Raw genomic sequence first — 27,076 nt, 5'->3', positions numbered from 1 at the left:
GCATTTTTTCGTGGTCGTAGGACCTCCGCTCGTGCAAGAGCAGGGAGGACTCGTCCGCCCAGCCCACGTTGCGATAGCCATCGACGGCACCCTCCACCGATCACCGACAAAAGAACGGAGAGTCAGGTGCAGAAATGTATGGGCTCGTCGAGCAACTCACTTACGACCTGGCTGCACATGCCAGGACATGAAACATGCTGGAGCACCGTATGTCACCGGCTGCAGGTCAATCCGGTGCCCCCGTTATCATGAAGTTCCAATGCTACGACATGGGATTAGTGCCGGATGCAGTCATTGCTACACATTGCAGCGGCGGTCCTTGCAACAATCATGCTTGTGTCATCAGCGGACCGTATGGCAACGATTACATGACACTGCTGGGTGGTCTCTCAAAGAACGGGAGTCCCTTCATTACCTTATGGAACTCAGCCTTTGAAGATTTTCCACGAGGAATCCTCATCGTCATCCTTGTCGGTTTTCAAGGCAGGATGTGGAGGGGACGGAGTTCTAAAGGGACGGTGAGGGGCCGAGACCGAAGCCAAAGCTACCTATCGGGGTGGTGGCAGGTAGAGCGGTAGTATGGCCAATAAGCACTATTCCAGACCTCCTGACAAAATATTGTATACGCTTGGATGCAATCCTTTTCGGTTCCGAAATGTTTAACTACCTCGTACGAGGGGCTATTGGGCCTGCATGCCTTGGCTCTAGTAGTCTTGTAGGCGGCATATTTTTTTGACGAAAGAATAATGTCGAAATGCTGCTTGGCGAGTTTTTGGGTCTCCTGCTTGTTTACGCCGAGTTTGGCGGTTTTGGTCATAATAGCGCGAGGAGTCCTTGTTAGAAGGGTGGTGAGCGCGAGGAGTTTTACGTGATTGATAGAATCGCCCTGATCCTGTATGGGGGAACTCGCCGGGAGCTGCGAGTTATCTTGCTGTTCCCCGGCCTCCATCTCAGCAAGACGGGCCTCTTCAGCTTTCTTCTCCTCAGCAAGGCGAGCAGGACGAGGAGGCGGTGGTAAGCGGGCGAGAGATAGGCGCGCAGAACGATATCCAGGAAAAAAGCCGGAGCCAGACTGTTGATGCCACCGGGGTGGAAAGGTCTGATGGATCAAAGGCCGATAACTCGATGGATACCTACAACCGAGGTTGGAGGTACCTTGCTTCTTCTCTTCCTCGACAACCGCGAGGATCACGACGAGATCATCTCACCAACAAAACAACGCACAGTGCCTTTCTCTCTCGACGTCAAGCAGTAACATGAAGCGTCAAGCTCGAACTTGTTGAGTTGCAAACAAAACGGACGAGGTTGCTTTACTGAGATCGGTGAGAGGACACTTTCAGATGAGAGAGTTCGCATTTTATCTCTCGAGATAATCCGTTGTCGAGCTGATATGATTTGGATGACGAGTTTTTTATCTGGCAAAGATCAGACCATGCTATTGCGATATCTTCAAACAGAGAGTTTCCTCTCAAGTTTCCAAGAAAATCTCTGCAGGGATCCCGGTCTGTTGAGCGTGGTGATGCTCGTCATAGGATCTACACTTCTAGCTCTGTGTTTCGCCTCCGGGGCGACTTGTCTACGGAGAGGAGCACCGGGGGTGGGAGGTTGCGTGAAAGCGAGTCGGGCTCCTGGACCTGATGAAGGACGGCGTCTGGGGAGGCGCTGCGATTGTGGCGGGGGGAGTAAACATTTTCGTTAACTTCGTAGTGGCTGCGACGGGGGCTAGTTGCTGTTGACAGCGCTATCTAGAGTATATTACTCCATCCAAACCACAGGCCCCCTCCAATAAGCGACTCGCCGAGAGCGGCCCCCCGGATATGCATGGGAGTAAACGACAACGCCTAGACATTGGGAGCAATACCTCTAAGTTCGTCTTGGTGCATTGAGGTTACTGACACTTTGATGCTCTACACTAGTGACAATCGTTTTCACGGTCGCAAGTCTGATCCTTCCATTCCCTTCTTATGGAGTCACTCCAGGTACCAAGGGGACGTAACAATTCCCTCCAATAGGACTACAGACCTTCACATCACTAGGTCCCAACGTCATGTCCACATTGTTCGGGACCAGATTTCTCCCTCGCACACCCGGCCATGACGGCCTACCGTGACATGTTGGCGCGAGAGCCCATCCGGTTCGCCCTCGTCGTGGTAACAGAAGGGACAAATACGGGGTGTTAGAGTACGCCCGGTTGTTACTCCGCTGTGACCATGTTGGTCAATGTGATCTCTGCCGCCTGTAATCTGGTCGTAACTATGGCTCCGACCGGATCCTCTATATCTACGATGGCAAAGACTTGAGGTCCAATTCCTTGGTCAGTTGTAGTTGATATCTTCCATCGCAGTGGATATTCTGTATGTCTTCTCTTGTTGGTGACAATGAATGGCATCAGCAACTGAGAAAGAACCTCAACCAAGCCACTGCCTCATACCTCTTTATCGGACTATTACAGCTTTGCAATCTTATTGCTAGGACTGCGTTTGTTTTCGTACTGCCGCCGTACAGAGAATCTGGTCGTATAGTTTTATACTGCAAAGCTCGGGCCACTTTTGAAATGCAGCGTACAGCCTTCTGCACCCCCCTCGAGCCTTTTTATACGGTCACTTAAATTGCAAAAACGATTTGCAACGACGGGTCTCTTATAGCGGGTTATAGAGCAGAAGCGTCGCACGAATGCACTGAGCTCCCTATAACTATAGGGCATTGCAGGGTGCAGGAGGTGGATGTACGGCATTGACTGCATTTTTGAGCGTATATACCGCATTGACTGCATTTTTGAGCGTATATACCGCATTGTCTTGGGCTATTCGTTTTTAAGTTCCTAGGAAATTAGGCATAGTCTACAAGCATACTACAACATTCATACCCACTAGAAATTCTATACAAGACGGTAATTTTAAATATCCCTACGCTCTAACTCTCTTTCTTAAACCCTATAACCTTCCCCTATAACTTTCTCTCGTTCTTTCGCCCTCTATAAAACTCATCGTCGTCGATATCGTAATACTTTCTAATATTGAACGTAGAAATAGATCCACATATTAGGACATTCTATTTCAATATAAATACTAGATTTAAGAACGGGTACCTAAGGCAGCATCCCTAGCACGCCCAACATGAGTACAACGAACACTTCCAATACAACCAATATAACTAAAAATCCTAATATAACTAAAAATCCTAATATAACTAAAAATCATAATAGAACTAAAAATCCTAATATAATTAGCCTGGGTACTTCTCCCTCCCCCCCTTCCTCCTCTTCCTCCTCTTCCCCCCCTATCGAATTAATAATATACTAAACAACGCCCTAATCCCAAACCAAAATCGTAGAATAATAAAATTATAAAGGAGAAATTTAAAAAACCTACTATTAAAATATATTAATACTACTCTAACGAAATTAAAGTCTAAATTAATAAAACTCTTATTAATAAAGTACTATTGTAGTAGGGCAAAAATTAGAAAAAGATTAGGAAGTACAATACTAATAATTCGAATAAATATTAACGTATTTAATATAAATTACAATATCCCTCGTCGTCGAAGAGGGTAGGATTCTCGAATAATAATACCGCCGCCGTTATTACAATTCCTAATGATATAATAAAATTCACACCGTCGACAGGCATCGTAATATTTTCGTTCACGAGGTTGCTATCTTCTTTAAAATACCCAAAACTATAATACAAAACTAGTAAAAGACCCGAAAAAAGATATTACTTCGGATAATTCGAAATAGTAAAACTCTATAGCTAAAATTAAAACGTTAACTATATAAAAAATTTTAATATACTAAATAAAATAATATTGTCGTTACAATAGGATAATTCCGCCGAGAATCTACTACTGTGACAGCGCTAATAGACTGAGTCTGGGTGCTATGCACAAAGTAGTTTATAAGGCTATTGGAATAAGATACATAGAGGTTCTAGGCATGGTATAGACTAGGGATGCGAGCTATTCAATTGGTCATTGCAAGACTGGTTACAGGGTAGACCCTGGCACGTGCAGGAGTTTGTCCTACAGGTAAAAAGGATGCGAGTGAAGGGATTGGCTGTTAGCGACCCGCATGTGGGTCCCGCTGTAGCTTGTGCGACCAGGGTATTTATTTGGGTCTGTACGCTTGTACCTAGTTCTCTTCCTCTTTTCTTCTCCCTATCTGAAATCTTCTATCATAGATGGAATCTTAGCTTTGCCTTCGACTTACCCATACTGTGCTCTTGCAACTACTATATTTATTATACTTTATCCAAAGTAAGCACAATAATCCGATTTCTTATTCTCTTATAATTAATTTAATAATATTTTATTCCGTTATTATATATTATATAGAAAGATTACTTATTAATTTTAACGACTACTAATTAAATTATTTATTAAAATAAACTCATTCTTAAAGTAAATTTATACATCTATATAATAATCTATAATCTTTTTTCATAGTTCCTACCTTTCTATTTCCCTATACAATAAATTATTAGAAGAAATTTAATAAATATTGGAAAAAACCTAAATATTATCGGCGAAAACCTAAAGATTTTCAAAAGCTAATTAATTTAACCTACAAATTCATTAAACGTAATTACTAATCTACTATATTTAATATAAACACACAATTTCCTCCTTCCGCTATTATAAACTCCGATAAAAGCCCCTTTCCTTTCGAATATTTTAATAATTATTTATACTCGATTAAAGGAAGTAAATCGGTAATAAATAAAATTAACTATAATAAATAGAGTAAGTAATAAATAAATCTTATCCTTTATATTTTTATAAATAGTATCCTTCGTTTTAAATTAATAATTATCTTTTATAATAAAGGCACCTCTAAAAAGATTATTAAAAAGAAAGCTCTCTATATATAAAATATTAACATACAATTTAACAAAACAATATACCAAAACGAATATTTACTACTTAACTAATTTAATAACGAATTTACTCCCGTTATTAAAGATGATATTAAACAAAAATTATTACTAATTATAAATATATACCTATCTTATAATACCTAACGAATTAAAAATAAATTTAATAATAATATACTTTATAAAGTTATCCAAATTATAATCCCTAATAGTCTTACCAATCTTCTTTAACCTCTTAATACAATAATTAACTTCCTATTCAAATACTTATTAAAGGAGGAAATAAAGCTAGCTACCAAAGCTTAGGAAGATTATAAGGAAAATAAAAGCAAAGCATAATCTATATCTAATAAAAGGATTATAATTACTTATATAGTATTAAAATACTAGAATATCCTCATAATTAAAAAGAAGGCTATAATTATTAAATCTTTCAAAGATAACGGTATATCCATCATTCCAAATAGTAATTAAAATCACTTAGTGAATATTAAAAATATTAATAACGCTACTATCGACTAACGTAATTAAAAAGAGGCTATTAATATTATTGTTAATATTAATAACGTTAAAGCCATCCCCTTATTTAAAAATAACGGTATTACTTTCGAATTATAGGTAGAAGAGAGAGCTAAATGTAATTATAACCATTATAAAAAAGCGAAATTAAAAACCTAGTATCTATAACGTAAATTACTAATATTAAGGAACATCAAAAGCCTCATCCAATAATTAAAGTAATATAATAAACAACACCATCAACCAACAATTTAATTTACCAACAATATTACCAACAATTTATATTATTATTAATAACTAATATTAGTAACTAATAATATTATTAGTAACTAATAATTTGAATAACAAATAAATTAAAGTTCGTTATCCTCCTTATTATTACCAACCTCGCTGTCGTTAAAATTAATAGACTCGTTACCAATATACTCGATAATATCGATATATATAAAAACAATACCCTTAGCTTCCTACCACCAATAAACCTTCTTAAGGCGGTTATCCCATTTATACTAATATTTGCCTAATTTAATCATATAATAATAAGCATTGCTAACACCCTTAAATCTAATTTCGAACTCAATCTTTTTACAACTTCTATTACAAACCAAACCAAAGTAAGTACATTTATCCATATCTATAAAGGTAAGGCCTTCTAATATATTAAGAAATAAAGGCATTCGCAAGACGACGACGTAGTTAATATATTCAACGAACTACTAAGAATGTAAATAGTCGTCAGTAACCTCTATAAACAAAGCAAGCGAATCAATAAAAGAATTAAAGAGAAAGAGAAATAGCCTCAATACTAAAAGTTTATTTACTTATAAATAAAATCAATATCGCCAAGGATTAACTTCATCTTTACCATAGTTAAATTATTAAAGTTTAATTGCAAGGGAAGGTTACAAAGGGGAATAAAAAGACAGGGGGAAAGGAGAAAGGAAAAAGACAAGGGAAAAGACAAAGCACTAGAAGAATCGAATTTACAATGCTCTGGGCTCTCACGCTATCTCCCCCACTATTTTTCTCAGGCATAAAACGCACATATTCTAGCATATATATGCCTAATTTCCTAAGAACCTAAAAACGAACGGCCCAAGACAATGCGGTACATTTTGTCGTTTTGTACGATCATACCGAAAAATGTACGATTTTTTGGCCATATATAACCCTAACCCGGACAAGGCTATACGAGGCTGACATAAGGGGGTCGCAGATTACATTTTCTCACGGCAACTGACCAAACGACACAACTTTTGTACGGTTTTCGTACAAAAACAGTCGTACAGACCCCTTTATACGACAACCGTACCAGAACAAACGCAGTCTAGAGGTACTACCTAAACGCGTCACCGTCCCGCACTACCTGCCAACCGTCGAAGCAACCAGAGACCTTCGTCCGAAGTCCAACCAACCAGCCCAATCCCCCAGACCAGCCCCAGAGATTCCAAAACCTGCACCAGGTACCAAGTACCATCGCACCCTTCCCGCTCCATTCTCGGGCCCGACAGGCGGTATATGTATTAGGTCTCCCGCCCCTTCTTCCAACAAACAAAAAAAGCGCGGTTAGTGTAGTGGTTTAACACGTCCACACAGTAATCCACGGCCCGGGCCCCTCTCCAGACATCCCCATGAGGCTCTGGGTTCGATTGCATGGTCTGGCGTTCTTTGCTTTGAGAAAACCTACCTACACCCATACTTTTCCTCCTTGTACCTATAGTGCTAGAGGGTTAGGGTCCCTGGTAGCCCCTGACAGGCAATGATACTTGACATCCAAAAATCCACCTTTTGGCCGTGAAATTTCGACCTTTCAATGTACGTTACATTTTACCCCATTTCGTAAAGTTTTTGGCCCGCCTCTCGCATCACCACCAGCCAATACCACCACAAAAAAAGACTTGAGCCGCCAAATGAGGCGAGGGATGGAATTGGGAGAGGAAAGCGATAACCGTCCTAAACGAGGCTTAACGAAGCAAGATCACCAGGGGCAAGTAAACAATAAAAAGGACTCATCTACACTGCACGCATGCATTGATGTTGCTGCGATTCTATGGGAGTTGGTGAACTTGGCGATTTTGGCGGTATGCTACCTAGAGGTACCTCTAGGGATGAACAAAGGCGAAAATACCCGCCAAAACGGCGGTATTTGATGACAGCTGCCACGGGTGGATATATGGGTGCAAGGAGGAAAAGTATGGGTGTGGGTAGGTTTTCTCTTTGCTTTTCTCTTCTTGGAAATCTTGCATTGGTTCCGTTCTCATAAAACAAAAATAAAACCAAAAAAGTTCATAATCACCCGAGGAGAGGGATGGCTTCTGGAGACTGGTACCGGGCCGTGGACCTGATCATGTGGAAACCCTAGGTTCGATTCCTAGACTGCGCATCACATCTTTTTTTGATCTTTTTTTGGTGGTGAGGGGTTCATGTTTTGGTGGTGAGAAACTCGTGATGTGAGCTTTTTGTCTCGGCCGCTACGGACTTTGCGCTTGCATTTCTGACCATTTCTCCATGGCGAGTGAGATTATCTCAAGTAAAAATGCTCACGACACGTTTAAATCGTAGAGTGTCTCGCCGAAGAACCCTCCATGTTCCCCTGCTGCTTTTCTTTTCTCATCTCACCGTTCTCTTTACCTCCGTGCAACTGCCGACCGGTAAACTTCTTCAACGATGGACCAACACGGAAAGATCACCTTCTTCGTCCTCCCCGCTGAAATCAGAATTATGATCTACAAGCTGGTCTTGGAGGACGACCTCGAGATACCTTTATATACCAACACCAACCAAGACACCAGCCACACCGGCACCATCCCTTTTCAACACCTCAAACAACAATTGGTCAACCTCAATAGGCTGGCCAGAATATACCGCCAGATTATGTCATGCCCGCACGAGAGCTCAACTCAAACAACAACCCGACCGCGATCTCCGCCGCCGACTTTGGGCACCCGGTTAAGGATCGGTTGGGCCTTATCACGGCCATGTACTCCCTGGGCGCCCTCTGCTCAGTTCACTTCATCCCTCTCACGAGCCAGTGCAAGAAGACTTGGGCAGTGTGGGAGAGCGCTTAGCTTGCTGCCGTGGGTTTGCTTTGCACTTGGTGCGGACTGGGTAATCAGGTCATGATGGCGGCTGCTGCTTAGTAGGTATGTAGCAAGCGATTCGGATGGAGGTGCGGCGGCCGTAGCGGTTGCTGAAGAGGGGGATCAAGGGGATAGAACAGAGGGCGCCCAGGGAGTACATGGCCGTGATAAGGCCCAACCAATCCTCGCAGTAATGAATCTGACGTAGGGAGCCGCCGTTGACTGAGATTCGGAGAGATTCGCATATATGATGAGGCAGGGTCAGCCACTAACGTTTTCATTGTCCATGGAAGAATCTAGGGCAATGATGCTTTCAACTGGATGACTCTTGGTCTCCATGTTGTCATACGCAAATTGTCTCATCAGGATTTGGAAGCTGATGTGCTGGACATCATCTACGAGGTCACCGCTTGGTAAATCCTCGGACGAGACGCAGCCGAGGGACTCAAGAGGGTAGTTGGAAGGCTAGGCTGGGAGGTTGAAGTTATCCCTCTTGGAAACTGAAGAGAGAGAGGTGCCTCAAGTAAGGTAGATAGTGTAAGTTTAATAAGGACTGATATATCGAAATTGGAGAAGAATGGCTCATTCCTTCTTCTGTGTGTGTCGTGTGTTCTGATCAAAACCGAAGATATATACCTAGTCAAGTCTGAACTGTCCTCGACGGAGAATCAAAGAATCTGAGCTCAAGTTCGGCATCAAGAAGGAAAGATCGAAGAGAAAGAGAAGAAACGACTCAACATCAGGTGAGGCGGTGCACGCTATGAAGTTTGGATTCGCAGGCATGTTCACGGGCTTGGAGCAATAAACGCCACTGAGTTACGGATTAAGGAATGAACGAACGGCAACAAACATCTTTTGTCAAAGTTGAGGTTGCTTGCTTGTTTTGTTGCCACCGCTGCATCGTTTAACTTTATCTATGCTATCTTCCTAGAGGTAACTTGACGAACGCCTAACTGTAGGGTCATAGCAACGTGTGACGAACCGTTACAAGCACAGGAGTATATCGCTGGGAATATGATCAACGGTAGTAGTAGCCAAAAGGTACTGGTCGATTGTGAAAGCTATTGCTTGCTGAAGAGCCCAGTAGACAGAAGGCCTGGGAAGGCCTTCTTTATATACTGGTCCTTCAGTGTGCGCCGCTGCGCCGGTGAGGCTATTCTCGGCCACCCGGCGCCCTTGCGCCGTGGCCGCGGCGCCGTTTACTCACGGCGCCGGCGCCCGGCGCGGCCCTGATTGGTCTACCTAGCTGCTTACATAAGTGATTCCTTATTGGATCGTAACACAACGGGAATGCAAGACGCAGGGGATGTGCAGGCAGTGAGCAACAAAAACAACGTAAAAGTCAACCGAGAACGTGTGAACTCAGAGGTTTTCATGGCAGCGAGCAAGAAATATTTAGTGCCGACTTTGACTGCTTCCCGTCTACAATGCTTGCAGAACTTTGTATCTCTATTGCATCTTTCCCTTGGCTTCCATTCCGAAGTTGCTGCTGACAGCTTTTGGGCAACCACCAAGTCAAGAACGGGCAGTGACGTCATGTCTCGAAAACTCAATGAAGGTGTCAGGGGTGATGTTCGCGCATCTGGCAGACAGGGCAGTGAACGGAAGAGGAAGGGAAAGAAGGAAAGAGCCAGGCACCCACGGAGCGTTTACCTCCTATCCTTGAGCCGTCATGTGTCGTCATATACCGGCAGGTGCCAAAGCCTGGCACAAACAGAAGCTTTCCAGCTGCCGGCAAGAGCAACTAATGGCAGGGACCCTGACAGGAGGTTTATGTATCAGGTCTTTGTGCAAAAAGTACAACAAGAAACAAGCGCAATTGGCGTAGCGGTCAACGCGTTCACCATTAAAGCCGTTCTTAGTTGTCTGGGTTGAAATCCCCGGCGAACCACTGTCAAAGACCGACTCTGGGGGCATACATGAGCTAGTGAAAGACCTGGGTTCGACTCCTGGACTGCGCATCTCTTTTTTCATTTCTCTCTCTTCCTTTTTTGTCTCGTCATGGGCGATGGTATCATGATGGTGGCGATTGTGGGGAAACCCGTGTTTTGACTTGCAAGTGGCAGAGGAACTTTGCACTCTTCATCATTTTTTTTTTTCATTTTTTTTTGGGCAGTGATTGAGTCTTTGTAGCTTGAACGGCGCTTGTTGCTCACAATCCTGTCAATGCCTGTCGAAATCTTTGTCCTTGTTGCTGGTTTGTGTGCAAGTGTTTTGACTTGCAATTCCTCCACCGGCCACAACATCACCAGACGCTCCGCCCTGGCCATCAAGGTTCACCGGGGCTACGAACTACAAAACCAAGAAAACACCTGACCAGGCGGGCCATTTCAATTACCTTGAATCGCTGACACAGCTACCTAGCCCTTAGCAGAGGTGCCACTCCACCACAACCACCGCCTCGGCCGGCACCAGCAGCTCGGGACCGACACCCACGGCATCAACCCAGACAAGCACGGACGCGCCAGTCGACCTTGATACCGCGGTATATAGGTACCCTGGTGAGACCCCAATACCAACAAATCAAAAAAGGTTAGAGTGGAGTAGTAGTTTAACTCACTGCCCTCCCAAACTCAAGTTTGGAGTTGAGGCAGAGACTCGGGTGCGAATCCCGGCTCTAGCACATCTTTTTTTTGTCTTTTTTTGCTTTTGGTTTGGTGAAGACAGTGACGACAATCTCTCCTGCCCGTTTCAATATTTTCCGACTGTCGTTCTTGACTTGTTTGAGCGGTTGGAAGTGCTGAAGGGAAGGGGCTGCTGCGGTGGGAGTAGCTTGGGTCCGGAGACATGGAAGGCACAGCTGGAACCTGAGAGGTTGACTGGAACTGCCCGGGCGGCCGATAAGCCCGTCCTTCCGTACCGCCTACCACCTTCCGACTCACAGCCTTCCGGATTGCCTTTTACTGCCCCTGTGAAACAGCCAGTAAACCGTCCCCAAGATAGGCGCTGGGTTCTGGGTTATCCGCCCGACAGCTCTCTTCGGGAGCCTGGATGCACTGTGGAATCACTCGCTTGCCACTCAGCGACCACGACGTCGATGTCAATGAATTTCCAACCAAAACACCGGGAACACACTCTGAAGGGCTCTATAGTCTTTGCATGACTTTCCTGGCCAAGCTTCACCTCTCCTTGGTCAACCCGAATACACGCTAACTTCACCTTCGAACAGGGCCAGCTCGAGATTTCTTCGACTCTCCATTACCATCGCAACGGTGCCAAACAACCGACGCGTTCAACTTCGATGACTTCATCTTGCTAAACCTCCAGTCCGCACGCTGCTACCGACCAACTGTTACCTCTTTGACTACCTCTAGTACACGACAGAGTTCCACTTGTTGATGACACCCCGACGAGAACAACGAAAACGATGTTTCTGTCAGAGTGAATGGAGCGAATGAAACGATCAAAGGTGCAAGCACAAGAGCCAGGGAAACATCAAGGCAACAATAAGCTTCATGGCGGAGAAGTGGCACGAGAACAAGAGATGGAGACCCTTAGCCAGCTTCACGGCTAACGACCTAGACACTCGACCACATCTCGACGACCGAACCTTCTCCCCGACACCGATCGACCGACACTCCCTCTCCGTACCTCGGCGACCGCTTACAGACCAAAGTGCTTCATATCATCACTCCCCCGAATCGGCACCGTATGCCCGACCCCGCGCGCATACACGCCCACAAGCTTTCCCTCTCCCCACGTATAAGTCGTATACCCACTCTGCGGCGTGTTGTTCTGCGTAGCATCCGGCTTCTGATAATCATACCCGAACACGCCCGCCCACTGCTTGATGGTCTCATTATAGTTGTTCGCGTTCAGCGTGCTGTCCGCACTGCCATGGTAGATCTCCATCTTGGGTCTCTGGCCCTCATAACCCGGGTACATATCATGCACCATCTTGGCCCACACCTGGGGCGTGCCGCGGGCTTGACCGTTGGCGCAGCTGCTGTTCCATGCGTCGGTTCCGCCTGATTGGGAGTAGAAGCAGCCGGCGGGGGTTCCCGAATAGGCGATGCCGGCGGCGAACAGGGCTGGGTAAGTGGCGGCCATGACGTTGGTCATCATTGCGCCTGACGAGGAGCCGGTGACAAACACCTTGGTTGCGTCACCCTTGTACGTCTTGAGTGCGTAGTCGACCATGTTGGCGATGGAGTTGCTGTTGCCGCCGCCGTTGTGGGTGAGGGTGGCACGAGAGGAGACATCCCAGCAGGTTCCAGAGTAAGGGGACTCGGGGTAGATGACGATGAAACCCTTTTGGTCGGCCAGGTGGGCGTAGGGCGAGTTGTTGTAGTAACCCTGGGCAGTGCCGGTACAGTAGTGGATGGCGACGATGATGGGTGGGGAGGCGGCGAGCTTGTCGGGGACGTAGATGTACATTTTGACCTTGGAGGAGTTGGGACCGAAGTCGGAGACTTGACGGAGGGAGGCGGCGGGGGCGCGCTTGTAGCCGAGAGGGGTGGAGGGGGTGACGAGGTCGTCGAAGACGGGGTGGGCGGTGGTGAGGGTGGCCAGGAAGAGGGCCGCGGTGAGGAAGAGAAACTTCATCTCGTGCGATGACTGTGGATGAATGGTGTTGAGAAGTGGGGGAGGTGAATAAATGGGTGCTTTGTGGAAGGGAGAGAGGAGGGTGGACGGTAGTATAAGAGGATAATTGGGCGTCAACTACAGTCACCTTAGAGGTAGTCTAGGTATTTCATTGCCTCCGTCTGGATATAGCTTCGTCGTCAATAGGACTTTGAAATTTTGCCATACTCCAGGAGCCACGAGTTGGGGTCCAATCGGGAACAGTTGAGCTACTTCATGCGATTTACCCGGGGGCGGCAAGCACCGATCAGCACTTCCCCAGATTTTCCATAATGGCAACTCTGGGGTAATTGCCACGAGGTTGAGGCGGATGTCGGCATTGAAGATGGTACTAGGAGCATGATGGGTCAGACATTCCCCGGTAGTACGTGTGCTGTACGGATGTGTGTGCCTGGTGATCAAGTAGCGCAGGCCCTTCTGCCACTGGGTTAATCTGGGTTGATGTATCCAATTTGCCGGGCGCAATACGGAAGATCGTGATCCTGGCCGTTCTTGGCAGGGACTTCCCATCTGTACGACCGATATGGAGGCGGAGATGCGCAATAGTTATATGGATGAATCGTGCAAGCACACTTCCATGTCCGGACCACTGGGCAGCAGAATTTGGTTGGATAGTTCAAGCATCAAGAGAGCTAAGATAGAGAGAGGTAAGATGCTGATGCTAGGTGAAGCATCAGAGTTCAGAGGCGCCACTCGGCAACAAACAGTTCTAGATACCGAGAATCTGGAAGACTCCATGATCAATGACATTCAAGCTGATCTAAGATGGAAACGTCTTGAACTTTACAAGATCAAACAAGACCTTGCAAGGAAACGACAAACTAAACCCAATAAACCGCCCTCCCCCACTCCTTCCCCCTCCTCTCCTCCTCCTCCTCCTCCTCCTCCTCCTCCCTCCGCCCATACCCCTCCGCCTCAGTGCTCAGTCCGACGATACATGTATCTATCCACCCCCAACTCCTTTTCCAACATCCTCCAATCGAGTTTTAGAGGAGCGGGGTTGATCCGTTCAAAGTGATAACCGACGTTGTCTTCGAACTGCCGTTCCATGCGGGCGCGGTTGATGAAGGATTGAGCGGTGCGGAGGCGGGAGAGCCAGCCTTGGGTGAAGGAGTGGGCTAGGCGGGAGGGACCGATGACTTCCTTGGGCTTGTCCTTGGCCTTAAAAGTGGTGGACTCCTTCTCGGGGTCGGGGACGGTCATCGAAGCTGATGTGGCTGAGGTTCTGGTGTTGACGTTGACCTCAGGGGCGGCTGTACTGGTACTGGTAGTTGTCATGAGTTCATGTTCTGAAAGATCGAGGCGGCAGCCCCGAGGTCTGTTCATGACTGGTGTACTCGATGAGATGATCACTGGTGGTCCCGGTGGACAGCAGCGCACGCCTTGCCGCCAGATGTCGATTGCGTCGAGGGGGTCAATTATTGCTGTCGCTGCTGCCGCTGCCAATGGAACCAGCTGCTGCAACACTTGTTGCTTCTTCAGCGGAAGAGGATCTTCATCTCCGTTCCATCGTAACCGGGAATCGATCCACCAGACTCCGGATCCAACTCCCACTTCCACTCTGTTTCTATTATTCAGCCCATGACCATTCCAATCCCCATCCCCATCCCCATCCCCATCCCCATTCCCATTCCAATCCACAACCCTCACCAAACCACCACCCTTCCCGTCCAGCTCGGAGTCGGGCATGTCTCCCGAGCGTGGTTACTCCGGCCTATACTCCCCATAGTCATACCTGCTCACCGAACTACTCTCCCCACCATAAGCATGCACGGACATCCCATGTCTCTCCCTCCACTCCTCCCTTTCCCTCTCATATCTTCTTCTTTCTCTTCTTCTTTCTCTTTCCCTTTCTTTTTCGCGCTCGTATTCTTCGGAATCGTAGCCGTCGCTAGAACTGCCCTCATCCGCTTCCTGTTCGTCTTGGTGGTGCTGGTGCTGATGCAAGAGAGCGCTGTTCTCGCCAGCCTGTTCGGCTTCGTCGGCTTCATCTACTTGTTCTGTTGCCGCGGGTTGGGCGTACCCCCCATCTTGATTTCTGTGGCGGGAGCTGGAGTAGGAGGAGGTGCTCATTGGTCTTTGCTTTGCTGCTGTGTTCTCAAGGAAGGCAGACTGTGAAGGGCTGGAGGTGTGGGACTTGGTAAAGAAGGATGGCATGGAGACGCGGTTATTGGAAGGGGCAGAAGCAGAAGCAGAAGCAGCTGGGGCGCCGGAGGAGGAGGATTGTTCAAAGACGGAGCGCATGCGTTGGAAGAGGGAGCTACCTCCTCCTCCTCCACCTCCTCCGCCTCCACCTCCTCCGCTGCTGCCGCTGCCACTGCCTGAAGCGCCACGGTTATGAGACCGCTCACTATCTCCAGAAAGTCTCACCTCCTCACTCCGAGACCGAGAAAAACTAGAGGTAGCCTCTCGCTGATGCCACATCTCCATCACCTTCGGGCCCTTCGGCACGGGCTCCCTGTCCTTCGCACCACCATCCACGTAGGCTCCGTACCCGCCGCCGCTGTAATCAGTTCCACTTCCCCCATCCGTCAGTGAGCTCACCCCGCGGGGACGGCCGATGCTGTCACGGATTCTGGGGTCTTGTCCCGATGCAGATTCCCCTTCGACGGGGGAGCTAGGGCCAGAGGAGAGGGTGGTCCCGCTGCGGGCGGATTGAGGGGAGGAGACGGTGGGGACGGTATTGGAGGTGTCGGAGCGCCAGGGGCGGTTGGTTACGTCGCGGGGGATGAACTCTTGTTCTTCCTCTGGGGACTGGGCGTCGTGGGCGTCGTGGTGAGAGTCTTCGTGGGCTGGGGAGGGAGGAGTGGCGGGGATGGTGAGAGGGGGGAGATCGTGATGATGAGGCGCCGGATTGATAACGTTATTATCGTCGTCGTCGTGCTCGTCAGAGTGCTGGAATTGGTGGTGCTGTTCGTCACCAGGGGTCGGTACTCTGTTGTCCTGATCATGGCGGTCGTCGTAGGCAGCAGGAACCTCAGGGGAGTGATGCATCTCACCATGTTGTTCGTCATAGTACTCATGGAGCTCGGCCGCCGTGTCCTCAGCACGACTGGACTCGGTAGCCGGGGTCTCCAGAGCAGCTTCAACTTCGGCATCGATGTCGACATCAACGGTGGGATGTGCATGAACGACCGTATCAGCGGCGGCCGCACCAGCCTCCTCCACATGCTCAGGGGCAGGTTCGTCAACCTCGTCCTCGGAGTCGGACTCGGACAAGAACTGGTCTACCTCACTCCAGTCCCGTCCCATATCCTCCTCCCTTGTAACAGCGTGCGGATGACCAGAGATGGATGATGTCTCCGAAGGGAACTCCTCGTTCTCGGTATCGCTAGGCTCGATGAGTTGCAAGACCGGAGGCTCACATGGCTGTGACGGTTGGGCCTCGACCTCGTCGTGATTGTGTGAGTGGCCATCATGATCGTAAGCCCGGTTAGCCTGCTCATCACTAGACCGATAGCCGGGGCCATCATGCTCTCTGTCATCAACCGCCACCTGCCCAACAGGGGACTCCTCATCATGATGCCTCTGTTGCTGAGCACCCTCCTCTTCATAATGACTGTGCTGGTCATGCCCCTCGTCACTCCCCTCCTCACCAACATCCTCCAACTCCTCCGCCAAACTCCTCTCGCTCCTCGCCACCTGCTCATGGCTCATCGCAGACATCGCCTCCTCCACACTCAAAACCTTGTCAGATGATCGTTCGACGTCGGGCTGGTCAGGGGCGTCCACGCGTACATCGTCCTCCACGTGTTCGACAGTCTGTTCCTGTTCCTGTGATTCGGGGTTGGCTTCGTTAACGACATGTTCATCATCCCTATGTGCAGCAGAAGAGTCAGAGGTGATATCTTTAACCGAAGAACTCATGGTAAGGGTGGGGGAAGGGGAGGTGGAGGTGGTTACTTGCCCTTCAGTAGTTTTCTTGGGGGGTGAGTAGCGGAAGGGGTCGTATTCGTCGTCTTCGGGACCAGGCTCGCTATGGGTGTGATCTTCGCCATCAGATTGGTGTTCATGCGAGGCGTGCTCTTCCTCGGTGGTAGTTTGAGGATGGCCGGCCTTGAGGTCAGGGGCATCGTCGAGTGCAGGTTGCTCCTCTGAGAGTCTGGGATCGGGATCTTCTTCGTGGATCCGTTCGGGCTCGGAGGGTTCGGTTGAGCTGTCAACGTCCGAGTCGTCTTCGGTGGCTTCGGTGCGATCGGTTTGCTGGCGGACAAAAGTGTGGGTGGTGGTGTCGTACACGTGGATGTCGGCTGGTGCAGACTCGACGACGTCTTGGGGATGGGAGGTAACATTTTCCGCTTCTGCTTCGGCTTCGGCGCCGGCGCCGGCTTGGACAACGTCGTTGTGAAGTGTCGCGTTGCTTTCATCCACGGGAATGCTGCGGACGTCGTCTTCGTCGGACAAGGCAGCTTCGACCTCAGCCTCGACACGAACCTCTGCCTGGGTCTCGGTCTCGGCGGCCATATCCCGACGCTCAACACCATCGCCGAGCTCAGCTTCAACAGCCTCATCCTCCTCCTCAGCAATAGCATCCAGGTGGTGAAGAACGACATCACCTCTACCCTCAAAGTCGTCATCCTCAGACTCCGACGACGAGGCTTCATGAACCTGGCCCTCATCGACTTCATCTTCACGATCAATGTAATGCTCAGGCCCGGGCTCCATGTCACGATGATGCACATCCCCAAATTGCGTAGCATGCTCATGCTCAGCAGTAGCAACCGCCTGTCCAGGAACAGCAGGAAAGTCATCCGCACTAGGCTCGGGACTCTCTTGCTCTTCTCTGACATCCTGGCGGCTAGGAACGCGCTCGAGTTGATGACCTGTTTCTTCATCGTCTTCGGTGTCTTGTTCATCTCCATGACCGTCCGCATGCGCATCTTGTGGGTGGTGCTCAGCATGTGCCTCCTCCGCTACATCAGGCTGTAAAGTAACGACAACCTCTGGCTGCCCATCGTACGCCTGAACATGCTCGTGTTCCTGGGCATGCTCAACATGAGGAAAACTAGACTCCAACCCAGGCGTAGGAGCAAAGTCGCTAGGCGTGTAAGGACGTTCGTACAGCTGGTATCGAGGCTGGGTATCCTCTTCCACCTCTTCACTGACGTCGGGAACTTCGCGCTCGTGGTGTGCCTCCTCGTCTGCCTGTTCGTCTGCATGGTCAAGAGGGGCATACGACTCTATGTCATCGACGTGCTCTGGAAGTTGATCATGTGGAGTATAGTAAGCGTCGCCAGTGGGCAGGATACCCTCAGCTGGGGTGTAGAAGTCATCAGCGCTGTGCGGTACATGATGTTGGTTGACGAAGTAATGCGCTGGTTCTTCGCCTTCTTCGAGGGGGGTGTGGCGCATGTGCACTTTCTCGCTGTGGGTGAGGGCTACGCCGACGACGTCAAGGTGGGAGACGTGGGAGTGGTCGAGGGGGTGGTGGTCCATGTCGAGGACTTGCACCGGTGTATGTTTCTCGTTGTGTTGTTCACACTCGGCCGAGTCGTGTGGTTCAGGTCGACCTAGTCCCATTTCCTCCTGCTCACGAACCAGCTCCTCAACCGGGCACGGGACTGGCTCAGGCTCAGACTCAGCTTCATGCTCAGGCTCAGGTCCGGGACCAGGAGATGGTGATTCCTCCATCGTCACAGGTGGCTCAATGACCCCTTCAGCACCCATGACCGGGCTCTCCGCCTCCTCATACTTGTCAACCTCACCCTGCAGCTGCTCATCCCCCTCTCCATCGGCCAAATCCACTCGACTAGCACACGGCTCCAACACTCCCCTCGCCCTCATCCCTTCCTCCTCTTCCAACTCAAACTGTTCATCATGCGCCCGGCCGACGGGGTCATGGACCAAGCCTTGGAGGACCTCCTTCTCTAGGACTTCCTTGGTTTCCACCGCTTCTGCATCAACATCCTCCTCAGCGGCTTGCTCTTCTTCGTGGCGGCCCTGCTTGTGCTCATGCTCATGCTCTTCTTGCCCTCCCTTTTGCCCCAGCTCTCCCTCTCCCTCTTCCTTGCCCGCCACAGCATCAACAGCATCAACCGTCTCAACAGCATCAACCGTCTCAACAGCATCAACCGTCTCAACCGCCTCAACCGTCTCAACCGCCTCAACCGCCTCAACCGTCTCAACCGCCTCAACAGCCTCAACCGCCTCAACAGCATCAACAGCATCAACAGCCTCAATAGCATCAACCGTCTCAACAAAAGAATCAACAAGACTATCAGGGCCAAGCACCTTCCTCTTCCCCTCCCCCTCTCCCTCCCCCTCCTCCAACGCCGCCCGCGTCTGCACCTCCCGTGCCCCATCCTGCTGCCACTGCTCAGCAACAAAATCCGCATCATCATCCTCTTCCTCCGCCTTGGCAGCAGTAGGAGAAATAGGAGACGCCTCGGGCTCTTTGATGTCGGAGTAGGAACCGCGCTCGGAGGCGGTGGAGATGGAATTGGAGTGTGCGTCTGCGTCTGCGTCTGCGTCTGAGGGGACGGTGTCGATATCACTGGGGGTATCGGGGAGAGCAGCGCCTTGGTGGGCTTCTTCTGGGTTTGGGTTTGGGGTTGGGCTTGGGTTTAGGTCGGCCTCGGTGTTGGCCTCGGCATTGGTAGGGAGGTCGGTGTCGGGAGGGTTGGTATGACTATGGGCGTCGGTGACATGGTTGTTGGCAGGTGTGACTGGGGAGACTGGGGTGGTGGGTTTTGAGTAGGGTGTGTAATCGGAGGTTTCAGATGCTTCCTGGTCAGATGCTGCTGGCCGAGCTGGAACAGCTGTTTCTTCAACTTCGGCAGCGGCTGCAGCACCGTCACCGTCGTCCGAGGCAGTGGGGGGAGCAGGAGGAGGATGGATGATACCCAAACTATCATGTCTCCCCCGGAACTCTGCAGTCCATGTCCCAGTAGCAGCTCGCTCGACAACAGTCTCAGCGGATCGTCGGTGGTGCTCAACCCACAACCCACAATGCTCTCCCTCATCAGCCGTCCCCTCCTCTTCCTCAACCTTAGCGAACTCATCGAGATGGAGGTTCTCATCCATCGGATGCGCCCGGATCGGCAGTCCTTGGAACTCGACGTCCACGGTTGTGTCTGTGGTTTCCGTCGTCTTGATCTCCAGCTGCCGTTCTTGGACATCAGACGGTTCTTCCAGGACAGCAGGATTAGGCTCGAGGGCAGTGTTGTGAATGTTGTCGGCGTCTGCCTGCTCTTCGTTGTCCACAGCAGATAGAGTCCGGCCAACGGGAGAGGTAGGTCTCGAATCAACAAGGTCGGGGGCAGCAACGCTGAACTCGTTGGGCTCGTTCAGGAGGCTGTCCATGCTCATCGATGCCATCTTTTCTTGTAAGTGGACTGCCAGACCGGATTCGTTGACGTCGGTCTCGCGCGCAAGTGTTTCCTCCTCTTGCTGGGTTCCGGCCTCGGGCTTGTAGCAGTCTCGGTCGAGGTCGGGAGGAGCGTTCTCGAAGGCGGCAGCGGGGAGGAAGCCCCTTTCTATGATCCGTGTCTCGGTTGGCTCGCTCGTCTCGGCCGTCTCTTGAGGCTCGGTAGTCTGCTCCGACACGAGCATCTGGGCGGTACTCGCCTTCCTCGCTGCCGATATAATAGCTCTCGCGTTAAGCGGCAATGGAGTCTCGGTATGCGCCTGTAGCTTCTCCTCAATCAACCGATTCAGTTCCTGTTTTTGATTCCTCGTTAGCCAATCATCCAGACAAATCACACCATCAAGTCCAACCCGGGAAGGGGGAAAAGACTAACCTTCCTCCTCCCCTCCAACCCCCTCAAAACCCCCCTCCCCTCCTCCCACCTTCTCTCCCACCCCCTCTCAATCTCACCCATCAACTCGTCCGTCTCCCTCTCCACCTCGCCCTTTTCTTGTTCTAACCTTTGTTCCCTCTCCTCATCTTCTCGCCTCAATCTCTCCTCCCACTGTTGATCCTCCTCCCTCCTTCTTCTCTGTAGTTCTTCGTCCTCCTGCCTTCTTCTTTCCAAAATCTCGTCCCGCTCTACCCGCCGCTTTTGCGAGAGGGATTCAGACTCGGCCGTGAAGGCGGTGAGTAAAGAGCGGATGGCCGAGTCTCGACGGGTGGCGAGGTCGGTTAGTTGTAAGCGTTCTTCGGGGGAAGTTATGTGGTAGGGGTCACCACCCGAAAGAGAGGAGAAGGGCGGCTGGAGGGCGGTGATGGTGGTGTGGATTTGGGAAATGGTTTCTTGCATTTGGATGAGGAGGGTGGGGAGGTCCATGGCGTCGTTGGCGGATAGTTGTAAGGTTGACGGAGAGGTAGGTGACATGATGGATGGGTTGTAGGGGGCTGGACGCCCGCTGATTGTTGTTGTTGGTTGCAGTTTGGATGGTTTTTCGTGGGATTGTATGGTGCTCGAACGGATTTCGGGACTTGGTGGTTGGTCTTTGATGGGACTTTTGGTGGTCGAGAATCGCTCTGGCTTCCAAAGGCCGTTCATCACTGCATGCCTCTAGGTTTGGTAGTCAATATGATAGATGGACAGTGATAACCAGTTACTTGCTATACTCCTGTAGCTGTATAGTGAACATACAAGATCGCAGCCTCGGGAACATGGATAAACGAAACGACATAACGGCACGGAGAAACCGAACATGACGGTTGACACCGGGTACGAGGCACCGGCGATAACACCAAGCACCAAGCACCAAGCAGACGGACGGCAACATGGAATCCTCGAGTCGAGTCGAGTGTCTACTCGAGACAGCGATACCCTGTCCTGCCCTGCCCTGCCCAAGTGTCCTCGTCTTCCAGCTCCCGTCTGTACGTACTCGCCGCTCTGATATACGCCATCATCTTTGTATACACTTGTATATCGACATCGAACGACAACCCATCCGCTAGGATAGGGAAGGATGGAGAGGATTAATGAGGATGGGATACCCCTCCAACGACCTCTCCCTCTCGACACTAGTCAAATCTTCGACCGTGGGCGTGTAGCGCTTGCTACGTCAAGGGTGGAAGCTTTCGAAACGGGTCTCCTGATATTCGCCATCGATATGTCGTGGATGAGTCGCCAACGGCATTTAACGGCGGTCGGACGCGGGGCTCAGACATGAATCCATCCGTTCGCATCGGGCGCATCGGCGCATCGACCGTACAATGACCGGTGACCCATGGCTCCGATGAGCTACGTCTTCGGCGAGGTACGCCATCGGCGACCGGTATCGCGCTCCGGGGGATCTCGGCGCTCAACGAGTTTCGTTTCGTTCGTTCGTTCGGCAACAAGAGGAATGTCGTCTCATTCTTCAAAGTACAAAGTCTCGTCGGGGTCGATGGGATGTTCGGTTGACGACATGTTTCAGCGTTGGTCAATGTCGTCAGCGTTGGTCACTGCGGTCGGTGCTCGAAGCGGGGAAGAGATGCTAGTGGCTGTGTAAGGCTCTAACGCATACTATTTGATTAAGCTAAATAATTCTGTTGTGTATTGTTAGTGTAAGTTGCAGTCAACCCCACGCCTTATGACAAGGGTCCAAGCGAGTCAAGACCGTTGTTAGCGTCGTAGCGCTAGCGTCAAAGCGAAGCGGAACCTGAAACTCCGAAACTCCCAAGAAGTTCCCCTTCACACTTCGGATGCAACATCTGAAAGATGCCGGGCATTTAATGCTACGATGTTTCAATATTGGGTAGAGGAGAGAATGTTGAGATTTAGTCCGAAAGCTTTGAATCACTCGAGCTCATTGTTGTGGTGGGCAGCCATGGCCTCGGTGCATACCCCCTCTCGAACGGCACTGTTTGGCAGAAACCGTCTCCGAGTAAGATGCCATCTATCTTGCCGAGGGTCCAACTTTGAGCAAAGGAAAAGCAACGATGGAGCAGCTCTAGACTGGTGTACACTGTCGATAATGTAAATCAGAATAAGAACGCCATGTAAATGCGAGTAACACAATCGCTGTTTTGTTAATGTAAAAGGAAAAGAGAGATGCGATGCATATCTGAATGCTGTAGCCAAAAGCCAAAAGCCAAAGCCGAAAACATCATGACCGCTCCAAACCTCCGTCCGACTTGCCGTACGGTTGGATATCCAAGAAACAGAAATCCTACTGACCATCACCACCGTCACCAATTGCCTCCCAACTCTTCACAACCTCTTTCTTCCTCTGGTCTTCCAATCACATGAATTTCCCCATTGTCAAACACTCTCAAATCCTCGCCATCCCCCCCCTCTCCACCACCGCCCTCCTCTGCTGATACTGCACAGCAAAATTATACCTACAAAAAGTCCCATAGCCATACGCCGCAATGGCCACGGCCAACCAAACACTCGTAATGACCAGTCCAACCGGGAAAATCATAATCTGCACGCCCGGCAACACAAACGCCGTCGTGCCATTCTTGAGTCTCGCAATCTCGTCTTCGACTGCCAGCTGGGCGCGGTTGAAGTCCGACAGGACGACTTCCTTGCTGAAAACACCGGCGACAAAGGCGGCTTCGTTGGAGGAGATGTTGGTTGACACGGAGGCGCCGGAGGGGGTGGTGGCGGAGAGGGTGACGATGGGGAGGAGGAGGTGTTGGAGTTGGGCCCTGTGTCTGGTTAGAATACTGCGGTGAGGGTATGATGGGGGGGGGGGGAGGAGGAAAACGTACATAGTCATATCACCAGTCATCTTCCCCTTATCAATCTGCCCCAAAAACAAATACTGCTGCAACAGCGTCGGATCACCATTACTCGGCAGATCTCCTGGCGACTGTCTAGCAGCAAGCGCATTCGCCGCCTCTCCGTCGCCGCTTCCTCCTACTCTTCCCACCGAAGCAGCAGACACAGAAGAAGGAGAAGCAGTCTCCGCCTGGGAAGTAGAAGCAGAAGCCCCCTGCGAAGCCTTTGCTGCCGAACTTCCGCCGCCAGCCGCATTCGCAACAGGCTGATCAGCGGTCGTAGTCCTCACATTAGCCCCCACGAACCTCACGCCCACCGAAATCTGTTCCGGCTTGATCCCCGCGAAACTATCTCTCGCATCATTGATCCTGAACAACCTGAGGTCTGCCTCGAACACGCCCGTGGAGTTGTCCAGCGCCGGGAGGTTATAGCACACGCACGTTCCGGACGGGTTGCTCGCAGCAGTCAGCTGGCGCAAGGTGGAAATGCAGGCGGCGTTGACTTGGGCGTTCCAGGCTGTCATGTTGAGGGTGCCGTCGGCGGTGAAGATGGGGTCCTGCCCGACGGCGGAGGTGGAGAAGTCTGATTGTCGTTCCTCGAGAAAGCCCCGGCGCAGGAGGTAGGAGCCCATGATCTCTTCCATGCGCTTGTGGTAGGAGGGCGAGCCGCGCGTCATGCCTTCGGCGATGAGGGAGCCGATGCCAGCTTGGACGACGGGGGCCACAGCCAGGAGGGCGGCGAGGAGGGTTGTTGGTTGCCAGAGCATGATGGCGGTTGGTGTTGGGTATCGATATTAAGTGGTGGTTGTGAATATTAGTTCCGCCCAGCGGAATGTCGAAGAGAAACTGCGCGCTCTGAAAGTCTGAGGTCGATGATGTGGTGATCGTCGTCCACTGCCAAATAGACCTGTTGATAGGTAGGCAGAGCCTCGATGATGGGTTGCTTGGGTTGGGCACCCGTAGATCAGAGGCCAGCCCTATGTCCGATGGTATGGAGAGATTGTCGATCAACGAACACCAGAGTGGTAAAGAAAGTACGGAGGGACCGGCCCCGTATAATTAGAATAGGTATGTCTACCCAAGAAGTGTCCAGTCAAGACCGGCAAGAAAGAAAGTACTAGTAGAATGGTAGATCACACCCGGTGATTAGACAGAAGGGAAAGGACCAGCAGCAACAACAGCCAGCTAGAGACGAGATGACATGGTGGTAATGGGTTGGGTTCGTTACGGCGGGCCGGAGATGTCCAAATGTTCAATACGGGGTCATGGCCTGACCACTTGTCGCGTGATAGGGGGTCGGAGATGGAACAAGAAGGGGGTTGACGGGCAGTCTTGAGGGAACTCAAGAGGTAGCAGCCGAAAACATAGCCCCAGGAACTACCATGGACTTTTTTGAGGAGTATCACATGGCATGAGGTGGAGCGCAAGAATACTTTGCAGCATACTCCGGGGTCAAGTACATATGACTGACATGGGGATGGAAGCTCCAATGAGGTGGGATATCCCGAACTGAAGCGCGAAAGGTATAAGTGATTCTGGACCAATGACAGCGTACAAAGAACTGGGAGAAGAACAGACGAGACAATTGTTCGAAATGGGTCGAGAACAAATCAACAAAGGGGACATTGCTCCGCGGACCGTAGCTCTCGGTTGAGGGGCGAAATGAACCATGTCCATGAAAAAGTCATGATAGGGTTGCAGCCCGGGATCTTGAGGCGCAATGTGTTGCATCATGACGCCCATTGGGATCCGGATGACTTTTGGACGTCCATGCCATGCTGGGCGCTGGCGGGACAGGGACGGGGGAGTCTTGATTGGCTGTCCGTTGTTGTGGTCGTTAAAAGCCGTGGACCTGTCGTTGATGGTGGACGCACTTGCGCCGCGACTTTGCGATTGCCGTGTTCACCAAATGCAGTCATATCCTCCAAGCATTCCCATGGGCATCCGAGTCGCTGAGTTCGTGAGTCGCGCAAGAAAAGCGGGGAAATCTGGATCATGACTTCAATCAGCCGCCTGAATCTGAAACTCCAAAGTTTGGAGTTGCGTCCGTCGGCAGCCAAAAGGTCCGAGCGCTTACAGCAAAACAGCCACCATCGCGCCACATCTGGGAGGGGCAAGCCACGGCTGACAGCTGTGGAAGTGGGCTGTCAGAGCTGGCAAGGTTGGGTCGGCAGCCGTCCGTCAATGCTTGGCATTTAGATGTCGAACGAATTGCTGTCGCCATTTCGCAACACTTGACATCAAGTAAGAGGGATCAAAAATGCTCTGGTCGACGAGGAGGACTGCAAAGCTATGCTTTTAATGTTTGTGACCTTTTGCAAGAAACATTTTCCTCAATCTGTGTACTTTCGTTGTACCTTGGTCTCACAAGCTGGGCGGCAATCCATCACCGTGCAACCGCCTAAAAACCGCAAAGTTACAGCGCTTCCCGCGATCGTCGGCCGCGGGAAGCTCCATCGCCCAAAATAGCTGCAAAGTCGGCGCTTACAACATCGACAATCGGCATCCTGTCCAACGATCTCCCGCCCACCCTTTCCCTACCTGGGACACGCACTAGGTATTTTCTGTCACTTCTCTTTTCATGTGAGCGTGTTCTGGCATTTAAGCCGCTAGATTCCCGTCTGCACATTTTGCGATCGAACCAGCACACCATCTTCACCGCGTGCAGTGCATGAAGGATGAAGGGGGTGTAGCAGTTGACGCCAGGAGCGTATGCGGCTGGCTTCAGACATCGACGACAGCACAAGTTTGAGGTGAAAATGACTGCGGTCTCTGATTTCCTGTGACTCATGTTTACCTACCCTTCTGGTGGCGAAGAGTTTTTCTTCATGCTTTGCCTTTTGAAGCCGGTGATGTCGTTTGCTGAACAAACTACATCAGCCTCCCCAGATATCGGCTTTTTCAGATTCTTCCATCCCGATCCCATCAAAGGACAAAGCCCCAATGTCATTCCTAGCCAGCAAATCTAACGTTCCAGCTCCATCAACGTTATCAACCAACCCATTTCCCCGGCCATCAAGCGCAAACCAAGACAATCCACCTCCAGACGTTGTACCCTTTTCCCTTCCTCAGTCATTGTCGCAATCTTCCCGAAGCCCGCAAACTTCTTCCTTGTCATTTACCATCCACCACGCACTTTTGATTTCGACCCTCAACCCCACGCAATCATTCCCGCCCATGCCGTAACCTTTCCGAGCATCTGCACCACACGTTCCTGATCACCCATGTTGATGACTCCTTTGTCGGTGTCATCAGTGTTGTTAAGCCGCGAGTACGCTAGTTGTCTTGTTGACGTGTTTGATGGTGATTGTGGTGACCAGAGAGCCGTTGTTTGGTGCAGAGTCCGATGGGGATGTTGGGGGTTTGAAAGGCCGAGGATGTGGTGTAGTGTAGCCGGTTGATGGATGACTTTTTTTTTT

General features: G+C 50.4%; 6 protein-coding genes and 1 non-coding gene across 7 annotated transcripts; 2 read left to right on the top strand and 5 right to left on the bottom strand.

Moving 5' to 3' along the window:
• Positions 1–194: 194 nt before the first annotated feature.
• Positions 195–1,749, top strand: B0H65DRAFT_445129 (uncharacterized protein; the record flags this gene model as incomplete). Its single annotated transcript, XM_062825718.1, has 3 exons — positions 195–518; positions 880–1,014; positions 1,708–1,749. The coding sequence occupies 3 exons, from the start codon at positions 195–197 to the stop codon at positions 1,747–1,749; spliced, it is 501 nt and encodes a 166-aa protein (XP_062678211.1).
• Positions 1,750–11,005: 9,256 nt separating this feature from the next.
• B0H65DRAFT_t408 lies at positions 11,006–11,096 on the top strand. Its single transcript has one exon. It is a non-coding gene; the product is annotated as a tRNA-Gly (tRNA).
• Positions 11,097–12,076: 980 nt separating this feature from the next.
• B0H65DRAFT_579676 (Alpha/Beta hydrolase protein) lies at positions 12,077–13,018 on the bottom strand (the record flags this gene model as incomplete). Its single annotated transcript, XM_062830771.1, has 1 exon — positions 12,077–13,018. One exon carries the CDS (start codon positions 13,016–13,018, stop codon positions 12,077–12,079), a length of 942 nt encoding a protein of 313 aa, XP_062678210.1.
• A 954-nt stretch (positions 13,019–13,972) lies between these two features.
• Positions 13,973–21,501, bottom strand: B0H65DRAFT_433053 (uncharacterized protein; the record flags this gene model as incomplete). The annotated part of the gene is made up of 5 exons (XM_062825039.1): positions 13,973–14,748; positions 14,818–16,801; positions 16,961–19,045; positions 19,157–20,716; positions 20,797–21,501. The coding sequence occupies 5 exons, from the start codon at positions 21,499–21,501 to the stop codon at positions 13,973–13,975; spliced, it is 7,110 nt and encodes a 2,369-aa protein (XP_062678209.1).
• A 1,702-nt stretch (positions 21,502–23,203) lies between these two features.
• B0H65DRAFT_432256 (uncharacterized protein) lies at positions 23,204–24,424 on the bottom strand (the record flags this gene model as incomplete). The annotated part of the gene is made up of 2 exons (XM_062824991.1): positions 23,204–23,585; positions 23,649–24,424. 2 exons carry the CDS (start codon positions 24,422–24,424, stop codon positions 23,204–23,206), a joined length of 1,158 nt encoding a protein of 385 aa, XP_062678208.1.
• Positions 24,425–24,790: 366 nt separating this feature from the next.
• B0H65DRAFT_433207 (uncharacterized protein) lies at positions 24,791–25,045 on the bottom strand (the record flags this gene model as incomplete). Its single annotated transcript, XM_062825051.1, has 1 exon — positions 24,791–25,045. A coding segment is annotated over one exon (255 nt), but the record flags the coding sequence as incomplete, so codon positions are not given.
• Positions 25,046–25,387: 342 nt separating this feature from the next.
• On the bottom strand, positions 25,388–26,448 carry B0H65DRAFT_445125 (uncharacterized protein; the record flags this gene model as incomplete). The annotated part of the gene is made up of 3 exons (XM_062825717.1): positions 25,388–25,801; positions 26,015–26,058; positions 26,199–26,448. 3 exons carry the CDS (start codon positions 26,446–26,448, stop codon positions 25,388–25,390), a joined length of 708 nt encoding a protein of 235 aa, XP_062678206.1.
• Positions 26,449–27,076: the final 628 nt, after the last annotated feature.

Source organism: Neurospora tetraspora, assembly GCF_033439725.1.
Source record: "Neurospora tetraspora strain CBS 560.94 chromosome Unknown B0H65scaffold_7, whole genome shotgun sequence".
NCBI classification, from domain to species: Eukaryota; Fungi; Ascomycota; class Sordariomycetes; order Sordariales; family Sordariaceae; genus Neurospora; species Neurospora tetraspora.
Note: the sequence above shows the minus strand (reverse complement) of the source record. Positions and strands in the feature narration are given on the sequence as shown.